The 21,610-nt window shown below is 30.2% G+C and overlaps 1 protein-coding gene across 7 annotated transcripts in view; it reads left to right on the forward strand.

Moving 5' to 3' along the window:
• The window catches only part of LOC129216156 (protein tweety-like), a 67,180-nt gene extending 48,471 nt beyond the window's left edge, over window positions 1-18,709 (forward strand). For 3 of the 7 annotated variants that reach the window (XM_054850316.1, XM_054850321.1, XM_054850317.1), the window contains exons 14-15: window positions 5,851-5,917; window positions 13,585-18,709. In XM_054850316.1, coding sequence (XP_054706291.1) covers window positions 5,851-5,917; window positions 13,585-13,650 — 133 coding nt within the window. In that variant the 3' untranslated portion in view covers window positions 13,651-18,709. Of the gene's footprint in view, window positions 1-5,850; window positions 5,918-13,443; window positions 13,522-13,584 lie in introns of those variants that run through there. The other 4 variants (XM_054850319.1, XM_054850322.1, XM_054850320.1 and 1 more) reach the window with 2 other exon arrangements.
• The last annotated feature ends 2,901 nt before the right edge of the window (window positions 18,710-21,610 follow it).

The following is a 21,610-nucleotide window of genomic DNA, read 5'->3' on the forward strand; positions in this document are numbered from 1 at the left end:
GTGTTCCCTAAACTATTTTTGCCCAACTACAGCATTGGTGATTACTTATACATATTAGCCTATTAAATGAAAAGGCATTGCAAATATTAACACTTGGGACAGTCGCTTAATGTTTTAAAAATTAAAAAATATATATGAATAAAAGTCGAAAATACAGAACAATTTTATACTTCATGAAGTCAAGCTTTAAAAAAAAACTGACCTTAACTGAAATGTGGGGTTATTTATGCATATGTATGCAGAACAAGCAACAATAAAATTAAAATTTTTTAAAAAACCCGACTGAGTCTCAACTGTAGAATCAAGAGCGAAAATTGAAAATTCTTTTAAAAGCCTTATATTATTAAAAATAAATGTCAAGTATTTTATTTACTATTAAATAGAAAATGGCAACACATAAAATTTTAAATCATTGCGTTTTTTTTTTTTCCTTGTCAGCCAACAATGAACTCGGTTATCAATCGCGTGAATAAAGGCTTACTGTTATTAAAATCTGCTTTAAAAAAAAGTTATAATTCGAATTCTATGAAACATGGAAGTTCTAAACACATTCTATCAGACGTGGAGGAAAAAACTCCCTTTATTTTTGTACTAAATTTTAAAATTTTATTTTTAACTATTTTCACTGCAAAAATCCCAAAAAAACTTTTTAGAAGTTTTTAATTAATATATCTTTGTTAATTAATGTCATCCAAAGATGCAACCTAGCTAAGAACACTCTCGATCAACTTCTTTCAAAAAAAAAATTTTTTTTTTCAAAATCGGTTCATCCGTTTAGGCGCTAGAGTGCCACAGACAGATGCACAGACACGTCAAACTTATAACCCCCTTCCTTTGTGTGTCGGGGGTTAAAAAGAGAGAGAGATTTAAAATCCCTTTTTCCAACTTGATAGGACCGTAACCCTTTCAACCAGAGGCAATAACTGGGACTTATAAGTGCGGGGCAAAATTTTTAGGATGTTGAAGACTATTTTAGGCTATCTTGAGTTATTGGAGGGGGGGGGGGGGGGGCTTCTGATGTTCTCTCACGTAACTGTTTTAGAATTGCAGTTTTAAAAATGCCATTTTAGTAGTGTTTTGCCAACGCTTGAGGAACGGAAAGGAATTTCCAGGGCTGTCCCCCTAATGTTTTTTTTTTTGAATCAAGTCGAATTACTACTAATAATAATTAAATCGAAGAAGTTTGGACTCACTTTGGTAATGTAAGGGTGAGGAAGGCTCTTCCCAGCAAAAAAAAAAAAAAAAAAAAAATGATGTGTTAAAGACGCAAATTAAAACCATCTTTAGCAAATTTAGAGCAAGGGGTTTAGGGTTCGCTCACAGAAAGTTTGCAACGTTTAAAACGTCTTTTAAAACGTTCTTTCAGACTTCTCTTTTATTGACTGAAGGAAGAACGAAAGAGTTCGGAGGTTCTTAGTTTTTTTTTTTGAGCAATCACGATTGCTTATTGCTTTTATTTGACTGTTTTTGGCGTGCTATCATTTTATTTTCCCACCGCCATCCTCCGCACCGTCGACCGGCTCCTCACGGTGCTGCTCCTAGAGCGAAAGCCGTCTCCAGGTTGCATCCATGTCCTACACACACGCGCATACATACACAACTACACACACGTACACAAACACACACATACACCTACACACACATACACCTACACACACATACACCTACACACACATACACCTACACACATACACATACAAACACATATACACACAAACACATACACACAAACACATATACACGAGCATACATACAGACACCTACACATATATACAACTACCCACACATTCATGCCTGCACACAGACACAAACACATATGACTACACACACATACACATACCCCACCCCCACGCACACAAACACTCATACACACAACTACCAACACTCATGCCTGCACACAAACACACATGCCCACCTACACATACCCTCTACACACAAACACACATATCCCCCCCCACACACACAAACACACACGCCTACATAGACACACACACTCGTGATTGCGAAAAACATAATTTGAATTCAAGATGACAAAATTCATATTAATTTTTTTTTTTTTTTTTTTTTTTGAACTGATGAAATCCTAAGAACTCAGTTTTGAACTTTTTTTGGGGACTTCAGAAAAAGATCTCTGGATTTTTTTTCTTTCTAGATTGGACTCTTAAAAATGCAGTTTTAACACTATCTAGGGGGATTCTGTACCTGATTTTCCCACCTCAAACCGGAGTCTTTTTAATGCAAATTTAGGTCATCCTTGAATTTAAAGGAAGGAGAGAACACTCGGAGATTTCCTCCCGGAAAATTTTCAAAATTGTAGCTTTGAAGCTGAAATTTTAAACTATATTTGGTGACGTTCGGGTAATCTCACCCAGAATGTTTTGAAATTCAAAACTTAACGTTGAGGCAATTGTTGATGATGAAAAAAGTGCAAAGGCGGTCCCCCCCCCCCCCCGAATCGCCACCACTGCTTTCAACTCTTGATACAAGAAATATTGCTATCAGATACTGTATGCATGTCTAATATAAAGGCTATAAAGTGCATCTAGTTAATGTTTGAGATCTTGAAAGTGTACAATATTATCCATGGGGAAGTCTGGAGTAGCACTTATTCATATAAGAGCCAGTAGGCAACTGAATTCATTCCTAAATTCTTTCATAGCCTAACTAACAACCTCAAAAACAAGCCCTGTAAGCATCAGGCATAGGTAGTCTTTTTTGAAGGTTTGAAGGTTTTATTATGTAATATAATGTATGATTCTCAGAGCAGCAGTACTTCATTCTTGCCTACTCTAAAATTTTTAATGAGACTTGTTTTTTACTTCTATCTCTCAATTTCCTATTTTTTACTCTTTCCTCCTGTTTTTAGAAGTTTCTTTTACTTGTGAAGAAAATGCAAAAACAAAAGAGAATGTGTTTACAATGAATCATGAAAACGCTTCAGTAAATGGCACTCATAGTTTCTAGTCATCTACCAATGACATAGGAGATTAGAACTTAAAGTTGTGTGTAAGAGGTGTGAGCGGTTTTTGTTAGGGTAACTTATGGATTTTTGTCACGGATGACCTTGAAATGAAGCATTAAGCTTAACTCTTAGAGCAGGAATCAAAATGGAGGGAGCAAGTCCAATAATTGGATTAGCAAAAGCTGACCCAAAGACCCCAAGTCACGTGACTCAACAATAACGAATGGTTGGCACGTTTTGCATGAAACAAGCGAAAGAAACCTGATTTGCACCAATGCTCTGCTTTAAATTTATCACCTGACTTAGGGTCTTGGTTTCATGAATGAAAGTCTTCACTCCCTCCATTTTATCTCCTCTCAATGGTTTAACTAGGTCTAATGATAGAGAATTAAGTGCTACAAAATATAAAACAATGATTGATGCATTTTTTACACTATACTTAGATTCCAGTCAAACATATTTCTCACTTAGTTAAGTTACCATTAGCCTACTTTTTTCTTTTTAGAATACAGTGAAATGTTTGAAAGTACAAATGGACTTAAGTATTTTTGAACTTAACGATGATAATACTGCTAAAAATGAAAATAAAGTTAATTAAAACCTATGTAAATACTAATACATGGTATAAATATTGATATTTTCTGTCGAGCTAGTGCAATCTATCATGTGTTTGATTAATTAATAAAAAAAAAGCTATTCCATTGTTTTGAGCTTTCACTTCTGTTGGTAGTCCTTATGACTGCCCTCCTCTCACTTTTTTTCCCTATGAAAGTTGGTGAGCATGGTACTTGAATCCAACCATAACTATGCAAATATTTTCTTAGCTCCCAATTAACAGCTGTTTGAATTGCTGTCCTAAACTTCTGCTATACAGAAATCACTATTATATTATACGTAGAATTAACCTAATGGTTTGGTAAAACTGCTTTTACAACACACACATATACTGCTGTGGGCAGGTAAATAAAGGGCAGTATCTATAAAAATGACTTTTTATTTGTAGAAACATGTTTTTGTTTCCCCACAAACACTAGTAAAATGTTGGAGTTAGAGGCTCTTTTCATGCTTTATTTTCAGCAGAATAGAAATAACCAAGTTTGTGCAATAAGGCTCAAGTAAAATAGATGAGGAAAGTGTTAAAAAAAAAAAAAAAAAAAAAAAATGTAAAAACCAAAAATGTGCTGATACTGTTTACCTTCCCAGGGCAGTTTATATATGCAGCGTGTTCTGTAAGGTCTCCAAATTTTGTTTTCCGCAGTGAGAGAAAGTAGGGAAATCCGTGTGCTTTCAAAATTTGCTGGATATATTTCATCTGTAATAACATGAACGTCAATGCTACGTCATGAAATTGCTGTGAATGATGTTTCATGTACTTAAAATTTGCTGAGTTTAGTTTTCAACATCAAAGTGCAATCATTTGTTTTCTCCACTTATGGGGTGAAACACCTATCAAAATTCATTGCCAATTAAGTGAGACATGCAATGATCTTGAATGTTAAAAATTTGCTTTAATGGGTTAGAACATTTAAAGAGGCAGCCATGATAGTTAATTATGGAACCGTCTTTAATACACATAAATGTACACATCTTTGTACTCATAAATGACATTTTTGATGTTCATAATGTTATCATGTCTCACTCAATTGGGTAGGAATTTCAATGGATGTTTTGCACCACAATCTTCGAAAACGAATGATTACAACTAAACTAAACATGATCAACTAAAACTAGACATGAAGTATATGAAATATTGTTTGTGGCAACTTTCACTGTACTTGAACCCTTCATGGCATAGGGCTGCTATTTATGTTGCTAAAAATGAAATGTTTTCTGCAAGTGGTAAAACCATCCAGATTTTTACGTGAACTCTACTTTGACAAAATGTTTGAGATCTTTTAGCTTGAATACACTTTGACTGTATGTGTTTGTATCTTTGTTACAAAACAACATGGTTGAGAAGTTTCTTATTTGTTTGATTTCTGCTTTTATAAAAATTTCAATATTACTTTGTGCCATTTCTGATTGGGGTATGGTAAAAAATACTCTATTTACTCAAAAGACTGTTTGAGAAGAAAATGATATAACAAGCACCTAAAAGTTATGCTTCTGGTTCTGATTATTTTTTGGGCATTGAAAGAGGGAGGGCATATTGCTTAGGTCCATTGAAAAGAAACACTGAAAACAAAATTTCTTTTAGAAATTTATAACTTTTGGTGTGCTTTAGTCAATGGCACCAAATTGATTCAACCAGCTTTTTTAAGCTTCTGAGCTATATGTTAACTATTTGTTGCGAAGAAATAGAACTTTTTTGCATGAAATAATCTCATACAAGAATATTCAAGTATTCATATATTCAAGTTAGTGTAGGTACAAAGCTGCACTTGGCCTAAAACATGTTTAAACTATGTACGTGCAATTTAATGGCTGGAAAGGTTTGGGATGAAATAGCTTGCTTTTATTTATGGTTATCTGATTGTTTGAAGTAGACTTTTGGAATACACCTGTGGGGGGGGGGGGGTACATTCAACTGGGGGGGGGGGTGTTTCCATAATTTTCATACAATGAGTTTCCAATTCTTGAACTAATAAATAGTGGTATTTGGTTTCAAAGCTGTTGACTTTCATTAGTAATTTCTAATATATTTCTATTGATTTGACTAGTAAACTATTTCTTGTTAATGGCTCTTTTATTTACTTTTTTAAATGCTATTAGTCCAACGTACCTAAATTTTTATTGCATCAAGCGTTCTTTCTTGAGACAGGGTAGACATTTTTTCAAAACTTTTTTTTATCAAGTTTTGTTTGCATTCTTGTATATATGTGAAATTATCACTTTGAATTCTAACTAACAGCAATGTTTCTTTTTTAATTCCTAAATTTTTTATATAGAAATGGACATTCTGGAAACCATGACGATCATAATTATTTGCATGGGCGTTATACACCTCCTCCTGCGGTAAGTTATTTTTCAAATTTAATTAATGCCTTTATATTGAAAAAAGGTATTTTATCAGTTAAATCAAAAGTTGATAAGTATTACAATATAGAAGCAAAATTTATTTTTCCGTTAAATGTAAATACTTGTTTTGATTAGCTTTTATCACTTAGTTTATTTATTCAGGGTGGCGACAGATCAGGGAAATCAGGGAGATCAGGGAAAAGTCAGGGAACTGTATTAATCAGGGAAAAGTCAGCGAAATATCGGGGAATTTTGAAAAAATAACAAAAAATCAGGGAAAATTAATTTTTGGAGGAAAAAAAATTTTTTTTTTGCTTTACAAAATTAAGTAATCTTAATTCCCTACGCATTTTCCACCAATTATCTGTTCAAAAAAAAAGTATAATTAATGAGGTGCGATTATACATTGCCGCATATTTGTGCATTTTTTTTCCTCAACGTTAAAGTACTGAATCTTACTTATTAACCACAGGATGAACTCCTAAGATTGTTTTTGTGTCTGTTAGGTTGTTTATTTTACCTAGCTTGAAATTTCCTTTTGCGCTTTCGATGCTACGTAAAATAAACAACTATACAGGCAAAGAGGAAGCATTCAATTAATGCCTTAGCTCCTTTTACCTTTATTCCATTGTCTTGAAGTAATTAGCGTACTCTAATCACGATTTCAAGAAGAAAGCTTTGTTTTTTGAATTAATACTATAAAAGCTTAAAAGTTATTACTTCTTCGCATTTTTAATTTAATTGCTAAAATTGAACTTTCAATTAAAAAAACTTTGTTTTTTGCCGTTATACTATTTGTTGTCACAGCAGATTATAAAGGTTTTCTTTCCTTCAGACTTTAGTGATTCTTTAATTTTATAAACCAAGTTGTATTCTTCTTTTATATATTTTAAAATTAACTAATTGCTTTTTTTTTCTTTTCTTTCCCTTGCATTTCAAAGTTGTTTGTTACAAAAGCAATCTAAGATTTTTTTCTCGTTACATACTGAAGTCATTTGAAATAGAGTTAACTTGTGTACTTAAGTAAATATCTTTATTTTTTTATTGTTAAAATACTGTATTCATTCGTTAAAACCTATGTTCTTGATTAGAGAAAAGCTCCCTATGAATGGTTGTCAAATGGTTTCATTTGTTTTGCATAAATATGTCTATTAGTTATATAAGAATAACTACATCTATTCTTTCACTATTACCTGTTATTCTTGCAACAATTATTATACTGTTTGAAAACTTAGTTCAAAATAATTTCAATTACTTTTTAGTTCTATCATAAATGCACATGTTTTTAAAAGTAATTTTAATAGTTTCTTAAAATTCTTATGCTAAGTGGTTTCTGGAAGTAAAGTATTTTTTTTTTAATTTTCTATAATCTTTCCATGTATAAAAATTTAATATGCTGTATTGTAGGTTGTCCCCCCCCCCAAAAAAAAAAAAAAATGTCTTTTTTTTTTACCATTTTATTAAAAAAAGTAGCATCTTTTTAAAAATATATCTTTAGTTCAACAACTTTACATAACTTAAAACGTTTAAAATACTGCATTTTATACAAACATGCAATGGATTTCAAGTAGAGTAAAGAAAGAAAACCATTATCATTGGTAACGTAAATCAGGGAAATTTGGTGAACTTAATCGGGGAAATCAGGGAAAAGTCAGGGAACTTTTTTTCACAGTTCCTGTCGCCACCCTGTTATTGAATTTTACTATAAAGATTTTAAGCAAAAAATAAGACTTGGTTGAACAAATAATTTACTGTATTATGTGTAATTCATATTTTGCTAGTGCTTCACTCAAGTACCTTACTATTAAAAAATGATATGTATCTCGAATCATGTTAAAGTAATATTTCATCATTTTATTTTTTATTTTGAATGTAACCTATGCTTTGAAATAATTGTCCCATGCACCAGTTGGGAGTAGCATTGTTTTCTCGAAACAACAAATAATAAATCTTTTGATACAGCAGCTACTGATTGATAAATGCTTATGTATCTTAACATTTTATTACAAATTAGTTTATGCAAAGAATTTCCTTAATACTCTGCAAATTCTATTACTTATCGTTGATCTTCATTCCCTTTTTAAATCTAGTAGTTGAGCTTCGTTAACTCTTTTGAGAAAAGCACCTTGGTCAACAAACTACTCTCTCAGAACAGCAAGCTAATAAAGTAATTTGTCACTTGACTACAGGAAGTTTTGATGCCAAGCTTAACTTTGAAAAAAGAATTGAATCAATTAGACTTTTACTTCAGTTGTTCCTGTTTTAGTTGGGTTTGGTGGGAAAAAGTGGTCATAAAATCCAGATTTTTAACTTAGGCAGATAATAAATACAAGAATTTCATTGAAAACTTTTGTTGTTGTTGTTTTACTTTACATTGATAAAGAACTCATTGCCTTGAATATTTAAAAGAAAAAAAAATGATTTAAATTGACTTCTGACATTTTATTTTTCATATATATTCTTGACTTGGGTTGGGGTAAAGTAATCATAGTTTAAAAAATAAATGTTCAGACATTATTAATAACCATATTATTAAAAAATACTCAACATGGCTAGTTCTTTTAAGGAAATTAACCTTATTTAGATAAATTTAAAGATTATGATGATCAACCATGGTTAAAAGTTGGCTCTCCAAGAAAAGTTTTACTATTTTTTTCCCAAGAATATATATTGGAGTTAGTATCTGCAGTGTCCAAATTACTTTATTATAAAAATTTAATTTCTAAAGAGAGTTCAGAAAAGAAGGATACTTTATTAAAAAAACAAAAAATAATGATCAAGCTTTACATAGTCTAAAAACATCTATCCTAGATCTAAAAACATCTATTTTTCATTAATATTTAACAGAGTTTTTGTGACAAATTATTCTACTAAAATTAATTTAAAGCTGTGGTTGTAGAAAAGGTACTAAGAATTCATCAAACATTACTTGAATATATATTGCATTTAAGCTTAGATGTATTTAATCCTGTTTATCTTAAAAACAATAAATGCATATTTAACTAATATCTGCCTTAAGATGAGGGATTTCAGAAGAAGGATGTATGTTAAGCCTAACCTAAGACCACTTTGCTCCAACTTGCTTAACCACTCGTCGAAAGAAGTGGGCGATTTTCCGCTATTTGACTTTGCAGGAAAGCAAAGACAATTCAGAGAGCAACAACAAATACAAAGCACAAAATAATAAATCCATGGTCGTATTCTATGTTACTTAACTTATCTGTATTTTATTCCAATTCTTAAATAAAATTCCAAACAAAAACTTTCACTTATTCTAAAATTTATAAATCACTAACAAAAACACGCACTTACTCTAAACACTAAGCAACAAAAACAGAAAAAATTCTCATAAATAAACAGTTATGTCGCACCCCCCCCCCCCCCCCCCCCCCATCTTCTTCTTGGAAAGAGCATTTCCCCGTATGCTATTGGTTCAAAGTGTCCACATGTGAAAATGCACATTTCCCCAACAAGACATAAGAAAACTTGATTGCCCTTGCAACAGTTTTATTCTCTTTTTTGCAGTGATGAACCGATACTACAAACGGTGCATACGTAGCGTCAAGTGGTAAAATTGTTCTGAGATATTATATAAAATGAATCCAGCTTAGTTATTATTGAGGACTCGTTCTTGAGACATGGGAAACTTTCTGCCCTGTCAACCAAGTTTTAAAAAAGTGTATTTTTTAGCAAAATAAAGGATTGGCAACGTTTAAATTTCAAATTACTATATCATTAGAGGAACATATAGGTAGCTATTGAGATTCATTTTAAAGTTTGAATTAATAACTGAGTTTATAATATTTGAGGGTAATAATTGAAATTTTTCTGTTTTATATATTTTTAAACCGTATTATAACTGCTAACCTTGGAGAATGAAATTTAGGGAGAATGAATGTAGATTAAAAATGAAAAAATATTATAATTATTCTGATAGAAGGCAAAACAAAAGGACAAATCTTAAATAATTGGATCAATCCCTTCTTTTATTGCATATAATTCAGTTATGGACTTATATACTTAAAAATATCCAGATACTTTCAGTAATCTGCTTTTCTTTCTCAAATTTCTAAAGACATACCAGATAAATTGTACCGCAACTTTTGTGATGTAAAGGGTGCATTTTAGTTCACTTTCCAGTAAAAATTCAAAGGTGTATTGCATCTAGCAGACCAGCAAAAAATTAAAGACAAAAGTTTTTTTTTTTTTTTTAATCAAAGATTATAGAAAACTGCAAAGAAGCTATTAATATCACAATAGTTTATTTACCTTGGGTCCATTTATTCTATTCATTTAAATTTTTAACAGTTTCTGTTAACCATTTGTTGTATAATTATACAGTGTAACAGTTTCTCACAAAAGAGCGTATTAAATTATTTAAAAGTTTTTATCTTATAACAGGAAGAAATTTCGACTTGACTTTACTATACTTTCAGAAAACTTGACAGCTTGCAAGTGGAGAATTATAGCGAAAAATTACATGGAACATTTGATAAAATGTGATAACTTAAAGGATTCACTGTGTATGCGTTAAAAAATAGCTTTTAATAACTTTCATAATTCTATTGCCAAGTATACGTCGCAAAAATCCCAGTTGAACAGCATAAAATTTTTTAAAGATATCAATGATCTGGTAAGTGGCAGTTCAATAATTTTTGGATAGGTAATGAATTAATTGTTTCTCAAATGAGTAAAATTTGCTCTGGATCATTCAGTGCAGCAATGCTGTGGTTCATGATAAAGACTGCTTATTTGCAAAGTTATCACTTATCATTCATCTACTATCTCAAGATTTATTAAAATGCAACTCATTAACTTATCAATATCTTACTAAATATGTTTGATAATCAAATTGAATTATTAATAAGTTGCCACTTGGATAATATAATGAAAGTTTGAAATTGCTATATTTCTCTCATGTGAAGTTGAAAAATAACTTCTTTAAATGCTCATTTTTTATCAAATTTCAGAGTTCTTATTTCAAATTTATGTACATTATTTCTCTTAGATGCTGTCATGCTTTCTGAAATTTTAGTTAATTTTGGAGAGATAAAAAACCATTATTAGCCATATACTTGCTAAATAAATTGTCATATTTGCTTATATATTCACCAGTATGATTAATATTTTTATGAAAATATGTAAAATAAATTTTTGTAGCAATTAAAATAGTTTATGAAAGTCACAACTTCTTTCCAAAATTCTACCTTTAAAACAATCTATTTTTTACTGGAGGGTGGAGAGTGAGCTCAAGTATGCCCTTTATAGGACCAAAGTTTCGGAACAAACAGTCATGTTTCTTGAGGAATTTGAAAAATGCAAAATTGTCCCTGTTGTGGACACTCTAGCAAAAAATGTTTATGTCCAAGAGATATTTCAAAGAGATAAAAAAGTTTACCATTTTAAATTTAATACATACATACATAGATGCTACAAAAGTGTTACATATTTTTCCTTAGTATGTTTTGCAAGCATACTACTTGAGAGAATAAGAAACATATAGTAATCCAAAATTGTTACCAAAAGTTTGTTGCACAATTACTTTATGAATGGTGTATTTTTACCCATAATAATTTAAAGTCCTTGAGAAAGTAAACACGTATCAACTTTTGTAAAATGTTTTTAACTGTATATTTAAAAAATAATAGCTTTCAGGAATAGTTTTAAAACTCAGAATTCCCAAATTTCTCACAAGAGTTTGCAGTTATGCTCACATATTAAGTTTAGTTATCTGATGTTTCATTGTTATTCATTTGAGTATTGGGAAATGAAATGAGATTTTGCCCTATCTACTATTAATTTTTGCTCCTACTTTTTGACATTTGTCCGTGATATAATTCAAGCATGTTAGCCATTTAGTTCACTAACTTGCGTAGATTTTTATTAGTTCTCCTTTCACTCATTAATTTCTATGGCCTGTTTTAATGTTTGAATTCAATTGATTATTTAATGAATATTTATTTTTAAATTTATTTTCCTGAATTTTAAGTGCTTGATTTTTTTCTGCTATAAAAATAAAATATTAATATAAAGTTATAATGGTTATTGCATATTTTCTATTCCAGCATGTGCATGATTTAATGTCTTGTAAGCTGTATTTCTTTTTACTTTTGTCTTGTTTATTGTAAGCATGAGGTGGTTGGCAACTTCTAAAACAATAATAAATACTTTTGTACAAGTTTAATTTACCAGTCTGTTGAAACTGCAGAACATGTTATCTTAAACTGTGGAAATTCAAATTACTTCAACTAGTCCCTTTATCAAATTAATATGATATTTTTCATTTTCTACTTTTTTTTTTTTTTTTTTTAATCGCTATTGTGGTTGATTCTTACTGCAAATTTAAATTCTAAATTGAGTAATGTCGGTCAATATTGGGAAACGCTGAGTGCTTTATTTTAGGTTACAAAAGTAAGCTTGCAAGCTTTTATTTAGAGACTCATCATTAATGAAGCGATCAGTTGTTGATATGGGTGTCTTCATTGCCAGCAGTGCAGCATATTGAGGAACAATGCCAAAAGACAGCTTGAATTTATCGATGCATCAATTATTAAGAATTCTTGGGAAGTCCTTCCAACATCCCATAGAAGTTTGGTCAGCAAATTTACAGGATGCTGTCCCGATTCAGTTTTCTTATCTAAAGAAAGCTATTATTTTATTGGAAAGAGTTTGAAGGGCTACTTAGTTGTGGGACTTAATTTAGATTATGATTCCAAGCTCAGAAGATTTGACTTGAATAGTCTCAAGCAAGATGGAGTCGGAGGGGGCATGGTTCAGGTGTTTAAATTTTATAAAATAAAAGATTTTTATGGGCTATATATTTGTATTGAGGGTTGAACTAGAAAACATTTGTTTCAAGCTTTTCAAATTTTAGGATATTCTTGAAATCAGGAAAAATAACTGCTTTAACAAGGTGTAGGCATTTGTTATAGTTTATTGGAAGTAGTTGTTACTTGCAATGGGAGTAAACAATTTTGAAAGGGCTCTTAATCTTCCTAGATAATAGGGCTCTAATAAATTCTCTAGAACCAGCCTAGTTGGGCTTAAAGCCTGTTGCTAGTTGGTACAATACTTGTGTTTTTGATTATTTTTAGAAAGAACTGAAAAAAATCTAATGTAAAATAATACTTGCATAGCTGACATGCCTCTCCAGGTTGGTGTATAATTGATGTTCACTTACTCAGCTAGCATTATTTTTGTTTGAGTTATTTTTATCCATGAGATCACCATTTGCCATCCGTAATGAAAGTTTTTAGTTTTTGTTTTATTTTGCTTAATTTGAAATCACATAAGTGCCTTATTTATTGAGGTAAAAAAAAAGGACGAATCATTAGCTTGTGACACATTTGACTGTGACACTTCAAATTCTAGGTTTTGTCTGATGTGAAGTAAATATTTTCTTATGGTTATGTTTGTAATGTATCGTTGTTACAAATGATACAAACTTGATAATTTAAATTATGATTATTCTGAATGTTTGTATTCTCTGAGAGTAATAGCTACTTACTAGTTGAAAATTTTAGGGAGACAACTAAAGCAGCTACTTTTAAAGCAAAGTTGCCAACCATCATCTTCATAGCTTCTTGCCTTGCACTTTATTTGCACTTAAGTTTAGTTTGCTTGTCTGTTGTGTGACTGACCCCTTGTCCCTCTCCATGCCTCAGTATGACCAGTTGTCTGGGGGCCATCTCATGGGGCATGTGGGATCTAAAATGCACTACCAGGCCTGAATGTCCATTCCTCCCCAGCCTGATGCCGACCTCACCTGCGCCACCAAGTTCTGATTTCGGAGGAGGATGCTTCATCTGTGGGTCAACTGGATCTGGACCTTTTAGTTTTTATGCATCATTTTCAATAAATTTCAAGTGGGGCAGCTTTTGGTAAGGAAGACAAGAAGGAAGAACAATTCCTGTTGAAGCCACATTTTGCAAAAGAAGAAAAATGAGCATGAATATTTAAGTAAGCCTTATATTGCTGGTATCAGTGTCTTCTGTCTTATTGACAGTTCAAGCTCAAAATGGGGTGCATGCACTTTTAGTTGCCTAATCAAAATGAAGAATATTATGCAGCTTTATCTAGTTAATCTTACGTTTTGCCTTCAGTTCTCAAGTTTAATTTTGAGCTCTTTAGTTTATGTGATGCTTAAATACCAGTACATTGTCAGTTAAATCTAGATAAATTGTGGTTTAATAAATGTGTGCGTGTGTGTGTTTGCTGTACAGTTTTTAAAAGCAACAAAGTATTTCATTTATGTATAACTTTTAAATGCAGCAGTCTTGAAAAGCATAGTGCATTTTTAACATCCTTAAGAATTTTTGCATTTGATATGAAGAAATATTAGAACAATTGGTTAAATAACCAGAATTGTCATTCACCTCTTATTTTTTAGAAATGTTGATCGTTTTTTGTATGTTAACTGTCACACGTAGAGTGATTGCGAGTAGCAACTTAATGCAGTGTCTTTTCTCCTTTCACTGCTCAATGTAAATATAAAGCTTAGCAGTTAGTATTTTGTTGTATCATTAAGAGTTAGGTATTTAATTATATCATGTTGTATAATAAATCCTTTTATACAGCATTATTGAAATATATTAATAGATTAAAGAAAGTGCAAGTGTTCATCATTAGTAATTATTGTTTTCATGCTTCATCTTCACTGTTTGTGTGGTTAAAATTTTTGAATGTGTATTTAGAAGCAGAATTTTTTTCCCCTTCCCATATCAGAAACATTATTTATCAATTAATTGTGTTAGCAAAGCATGTTTCATCATCAGAATTATGGCAGTTATAAAAATGTTGCATGCAGTGTTATGTAATTTATAATGTAAAAATATATTCTACATGAATGGAAGTTTTAATTATCAATGTTAGTAATGTTTTCATTTCAAGTATTTATCTACCACACACATGCATTGCTTTATAGATTCATCTTGTGATTTCTAAGTTTTGGTACTTTTGTCAAAACAAAAGTAGTTTGCACAGTTTTTTCATAGTTTGTATGCTTTTAATTTTAAATTCTTTAATTTAATGCATGTTATTTAAATCATGGAGAGAGATTTCATAGCGTGCTTGTTTCAGCAAGTACAAAAGAAGTCTTTTTGTTGTATATAGACGTTCGTTCAATAAGTACAAATCTAATAGCTCAACAAATGATATATATATATATGTGTATAAATACCAATATATTTTATTCACTCATGACATCTTGTATCTTTTCTAGACAAAGCAGCTAATATGCATTTTCAAATGTATCACTTTTAGCAAAAAAACAGAAAATATGCAATTTTTTACTTTTTTAATTTTATTAAATATTTTTAAGATTTAAAAAATAAATGCAGCTTAACTTCTAATGTGGTTAAATTGAAAGTATGGTCCCTGTTGAAAATTAGCCATTTCCTAATGCAAGTCTAGTATAATAGCTTCTCATAAATATATATAGTTTTCTGCACATATGCTATTTCGATCATTTAATTGAAATTTGTACCTTTCGAATTGCAAGCACCTCTAGATTGAAGTAAAGCATAAAAAGGGATTTAACAGTGATTAGACGAAAAGAAAAAAGGTACTTTTCATTTGAAACAATTGTTTCTTTTCAACATTAAAACTTTAATGTGATTTTTTGCAACTATCGATCTTTTTTAACAAGAAAATGTTTAATAGGATATTGCAGTAAGCTGCCATCATTTTAACCAAAGATTAGTTTATTTGCTATCTATTTTTGTTTTCACTTAAATATTTAGTATTGAAAATTTTGAAGCATCTTTTGCTCATGAAATTTTTCTAAAAAATGCATTAAATTTAGGATTTCTAAAAATTGTGTAATGTAAATTTTTTAACTCATTAGCACCAAATTTCTCTCAATAATCCAATTGCATTATAATGGCCTTGTTAAAAAGTTTATTGTGAATATTAGAAAATGGCCAATTTCAGTAGTGACCTTAGAATAGAAGTATACTAAATATCACTTTTAAAAAAGATACATTCATTCTGGTTATTATAATCCATTCTACAGAGATTTTGACTGTTTTGAAGGTTCACTGAGAATGATTATTTTACTATGGGTTGAAATTGTGCACTGTTTGTGTTTCAAAAGTTTTAAATTGAGGGCAAAAATTTACAAAAAAAAAAAAAAAAAACCTTGCCTGTAACTATTTAAATTATCACAAGAATTTTAATATTCAATCTCTCCCTTACAATTTTTTGAAAATTATTGAAATATATTTTGCAGTTTTAAATTTATTGCCATATAAGTGGATATTTTTCACTCAAAATTTTTCCTGTTTTGAAAAAGTTTTCACTCGTAATAATCATTATTTGATTTTCTTTCCCTCCCTTTATTTTTCATACAGAAATATTGTACAATTTATATTACCTATAAAGCGACCGTTTCTACAATGCCACATAAAAATTAAAAAATCAACCATGTTCATATAAGAGCCATAGGTGAAAGTGTAATATCTTTTTGATTCTTTTAAAACTTAAAAATTATTATTAATTAACAGTTCAACAAACATTTCTCACTATACAATTCAACATACATATTTGTAAAATTTTATAAAATTCTGAAAATTGGAATTTATTTTTTTTATTAAAGTAGCATTTATTTTGCCTTGTTTTGTAGTTTGATGAATGCTGTTGTATGCATTAATGTGATGTTTGTATAAATTGTCCTTTTTCTGTGATAGCTCTTTGTTGAATTAATTTATAACTTGTAATATATCTACATATTTTTACGTATTTTAATGTATTGTCTGAAACTTGTCTTTATGTGCAACAAATTTGTTACAATTGAATTATATGTAAAATTTTAAGTTTGTTGTAATTTCAATGTTTCTGTTGCCTCTTTAATTTCAATGAACAGTATGACATGCTATTAATCAGTTGCGAAAGATTCACATTTTGACAAGGTTTTCAATTTTGAATACTGCTAAAATCAAGCAAAAAGGACAAATACTTTAAGTGAAAGAGCATGCAGTGCATGCATTTTTTTAACTTTCGATTAAACATGCTTTCATAGCTTTGTAGGGAAAATTACATCAACTTGTAAAATATGTGTTAGTATTAGTTTTATCTTCTAAAGATATGTTTTAAATATTTAATTTTGATAATGGATTGTTAATTATAATTTAGTGGAAGGATATTTTGATGTAATATTTTTTATCCACAAATAAGTTTAAATTTTCCAATCCAGTATTTCTTGAAAGAATGTTTGTTTGTTTTTTTTATAATAGTACTATCATTTTATTTGGCGTTTCTTTCAAACTTTGTTGATAGCAATGAAAAATGCCTGCAACACAGAATGCATACCAATAAACTGAAAAATAATTATTTTTGCTGATAATAATTATATTGCCTACTAGAAAAAATAAACTTATATTTGTTTTCTCAGCAAAAAAAAAGAAAAAGTGCAAATATATTTAAGAAATTCTGTTTTCAGAATAATGAAAATTTTAAGTTGGTTAACCTCCATTGCTTTTTGTATTTAAAGCATAGAAACAGTCTGAAATACTGCAATTCTTATTTAATGAAGTTTTAAGCATATAATGTATATTATAAATTTGCTGTTCGCGGAGAGTTGTATCAGTTGCATAACTAACTATATTTAGTCTACACAAAACGTAAACCAATGTTGAATGCTGTTTTTGGAATATTAACATTTTATAAAATTGCATTTGGGCACTCAGGTTGTAAAGTATTCCAATATAGTTGCATATCATAATTTTCATGTTTTAAACCATTCCTAATCAAATTGTGTGTATAATCAAATCCTTATTAATTTAATTTCCCTGAAAATTATTTTGTTCCTTGTTAAAATTATTTACAGTTTAAAATGAATTTAAGTAGTGTAAAAATAAATATTAAGATTTACTGATTTGAAAAAAAAAAGGCAATAAATATTTATTTTTTATTTTTATTGTCCTTTTAAGAAATATTTACATGAATAAAATAACAAAAAAAAGTTTATATATGACCGTTGGTAATTCTTATTGTATAATTATCCAATTTAAATAACTGAACTTCTTTGCATATTTGAGGACTTTTTGAAATTTCAGAAAGCAATTGAATAAATATAACTTGATTGCCAACAGAAGTTAACATTCAACAATAAGTTGGCTATAATATTCTTGGTGTTGTAGTCAATCTTCTAAAGTTGGCATTAAAATTCTTTAACACTGGTCTCTTAAGTAAACATTCCACGTGACTCTTTATATAAAATTTGTTCTAAAAAGCATTTATATATATATATTTAGTTTCCATTTTCATAAAAGATGCTGCCAAATGAACAAATATAAATTAAATGCTATCATTTACACTTTACATGCATTTTGGACTGGTCATTTTATTAAAATTTTTTAGGAAATCAACTTTGCTCTATTTTGTCAGACAAAAATATTGTGACGGTCTTATAGAAATGAAAATTGTATAAGTAGTTCCTTTTGTAGACATTTTGTATTAATTTAAATATAAGTATTTTTAAATACATACTTATTCAGTGCTAAAATATTGATGGTGCATTTATAAAATTTTTTCATCATTTACTTGTATTCACCTAAAAAGCTTTTACTTCATTCTTTGTTGAATAATAAAACTTTTTATAATAAACCATTGTAAGTGCATTTTACCTCAGTGTAGAAAAAAGTAAAAAATGCTTTTGTGTATAATTAAATGTAGCATTTTTTGATCACTTTGAAAATTTTTGCTCTTAATATTTGTCGCACTGTGCAGCTGTTGCCCATTGGCTAATATACTGTATGCAACTTTCCCGTTTTTGTGATAAAGTTCTATATGAAAATGACTTGAGTTTATTTCTGGACAGATTTTATTTTGTGCATTTAAAAATTAAGTTCTAAACTCTAAAAAATATTCTTATATTTTTGGATTTAATCGACTACTGCAGCTAACAGTAATCTAAGCTAATCCTCTATTGACCTCCACTCTAAAAAAAAAAAAAAAATGGGGGAAAGCTCCCAATCCATTCATTTTAAAATTTGTAATGAAACACTTCTTTCTAAACATAGAAATTTTGAATTCAAAAATGTGTAAATGTTTTTAAAAGTTAACATTTCCTGGGTTAGAACCACAGAATTCCCTTATGTTGAAAAATGCCCCAGATCCCTTAAAACAGCTTAAATCCTGAAACTCATTCCTTTTAGTATCTTGAAAGTACTCCTTGAACAAGTTGTAAAATTATAAAATGCTTAACTAAGTTCATAAAATTACTCATTTTCACTTTGATAATTTTTAATAAATTGAGTATAACATGAGTAAACAGGTGCAGAATTTTGCACATGAAATGATGCCTATTAGGGCCGATAATCAAAATAATAGTTACATTGTGTTGACTAGATATGAAGATTCAAACACTTAGTTGCCAGTATTCAGCATAGGCTTTTTCTTAGTGCAATAGAACTCTGATTATCCGAACTCTCTATCTAAATTGCTTATTATACAATTTGCTTTTAAAATTTCAGAAGAAAACAAAGGAAGAGTAATGCGATTTGCAAAATAATGATTTTGTTTATGCCCACGTTAGTCCTTCCCTCTGCGAAGCTAGTAGAGCTAACATTATTGGGATGGGCGGCAGTTGTAAACATGTTTAAAAATGTAAAATATTGCCTTTTATTTAAATAATTAAAAGCATTTTTCTTTCTCCCCCCCCCCCCTCCCATTTTAAAAGTACATAAAAAAAATATTTTTACTTAATTTAAGAAAACAATCCAATTATCCGAGTTCTGGATTTATTAAATGGGTTCTGGTAGGGTCGTGGTAGCCGGATCGGTAGAGTGTCGGATTCGGGGCCGGAGGGTCCTGGGTTCGAACCTCGATCGTCGAAGACCCACCGTCGTCATTAAAGGAGACTGGGCGACGTTAAATACGCTCGTAGTCTCAATGCCCTCCAAGTGAAACGATACCTCTGGGGGTGCTAGCATCAGGTAGCTATTAGCTCCTGCACTAGTTCTAAATTCTCATAAACTGTTCGGGTGATGGTGCTGCCATCTATCCGTATATAAAATAATGGAGGCAAGGCACTTAGTATGCAGTCCTCGACATAAATACAGTTGTAGTCAGTTGTGACTCTAAATAGGAATAGGGTTCTGGTAACAACTGATTTGTATTATTAGAGCTCTACTGTGATTACTTTTTTTTTATTAGTCACTACTTAATCCAAGACTTTAATTCTTTATGAAAATTATAAGGTAATCTTAAAGTACCAAGCTGAAGTTGGGGCACAGAGAAAAATATTGACATATGAAGTATGCTGCAACGTTGAAAATAAGCATATTTATTCAAAAGAGAGAAATTAACACTATTTCAATCCTCAGTTTTTTTTAAAAAAAATTAAATCACGTATATGATTTTTTTTAAAAATCAAATAAGTAAAATAATGGAACAAAGTGAATAAATATTTAGTGTGTAGGAAGAAATATATATGAACCAGCGAGAAAAGTTTGTCTTGACAGTGTTGAAATACTCCTGTTTTTACATTTGTATTTAAAAGTATCCATGATTTAATTCTTCATAATAGTGTTACGAGAACGTCAGCTGGGAGGATTTCATTCCTCCGTATTTTACTACAGTATTTCATTCAGTTGTATGCAAATTTTGTATTCGTCTTTTTTTAGGCAATACACGTTCATGCTTCATGTTATACTTATGTTGCAGAAAATCATTCATTTATGGTTGATGACTTCATTCATCATGGTTCCTTATTCAAAGAATACTTTAAGGTTTAAAAAATAATTGAAAAAGCTGTTTAAAAAAAATTTTCCCTGCCAACTATGAACCAATTACTGCCAATTAACCGGCGCATCCCTAACGCCTATTAAAGCTATTTAAGCCTGAATAAGATGACTATTTTTCAAATGGCAAACAAGTGCAATGTACATGTTTCAAAGCATCAAGAAACTGCTTTCTTATATGTAAGAAAATAGCAAATCAGTTTGAAAGGTATCCAAATTACTTGCAAGGAACCAGTTTTTTTTACAATTTCTACAAGAATAGTAAAAATGCTTTTTAAAGGATTGAATGAAATTTATGTTTACAAAGTCTAGTGCTGGAGTTGTATGGGGAGGAAAAGGGAGCCCTCTAAAAAATCAAGATCAATAGGCATTAAGCATAGCTGTAAAGGCATCTTGCAGTGTAAAAAACTTCAAGTAAATGTACAAAAACAAACTTAAATGCATCAAAATAATGCATGTCGACATGTCACTAACTCGCTGGAATTCCCATAGTTTCAGTCGGTTTAGTGTTAATTTGGGACTATGCTCTATACAGTAACCGCCACTTATAAAATCACCTGCTGTATTTTCAGCAGGCAAGCTCATGCCAGTTTGTTAGTTTCAATTTAAAAAATCAATAATTCATCCACTTTAGATAAGTTAGAAACCTGAAACTTCCAACAATTGAAAAGAAGAAGTAACAGCAAATTTACCAAGACAACATGCTTATTTTCATACAGATACTTAAGACTCGAATCTACTATAATATATTTTAGAGTTAAGACAACTTTGACTTGAAATGAATCAATTAAAATAACGATTTTTAATGATTAAACTATCTCATGAAAAGTCTGACAAATTTCTGAATGCGATCAACATTTGATTTTTTTTGGAGGTGAAATTAGATGTTACTGTGTTAAAGTAATGTTTAACATGAAGTTCAGCAAAGGGACTGTGGTTGAAAAACTGA

This window comes from Uloborus diversus, chromosome 2 (genome assembly GCF_026930045.1).
Source record: "Uloborus diversus isolate 005 chromosome 2, Udiv.v.3.1, whole genome shotgun sequence".
Taxonomy (NCBI): Eukaryota; Metazoa; Arthropoda; class Arachnida; order Araneae; family Uloboridae; genus Uloborus; species Uloborus diversus.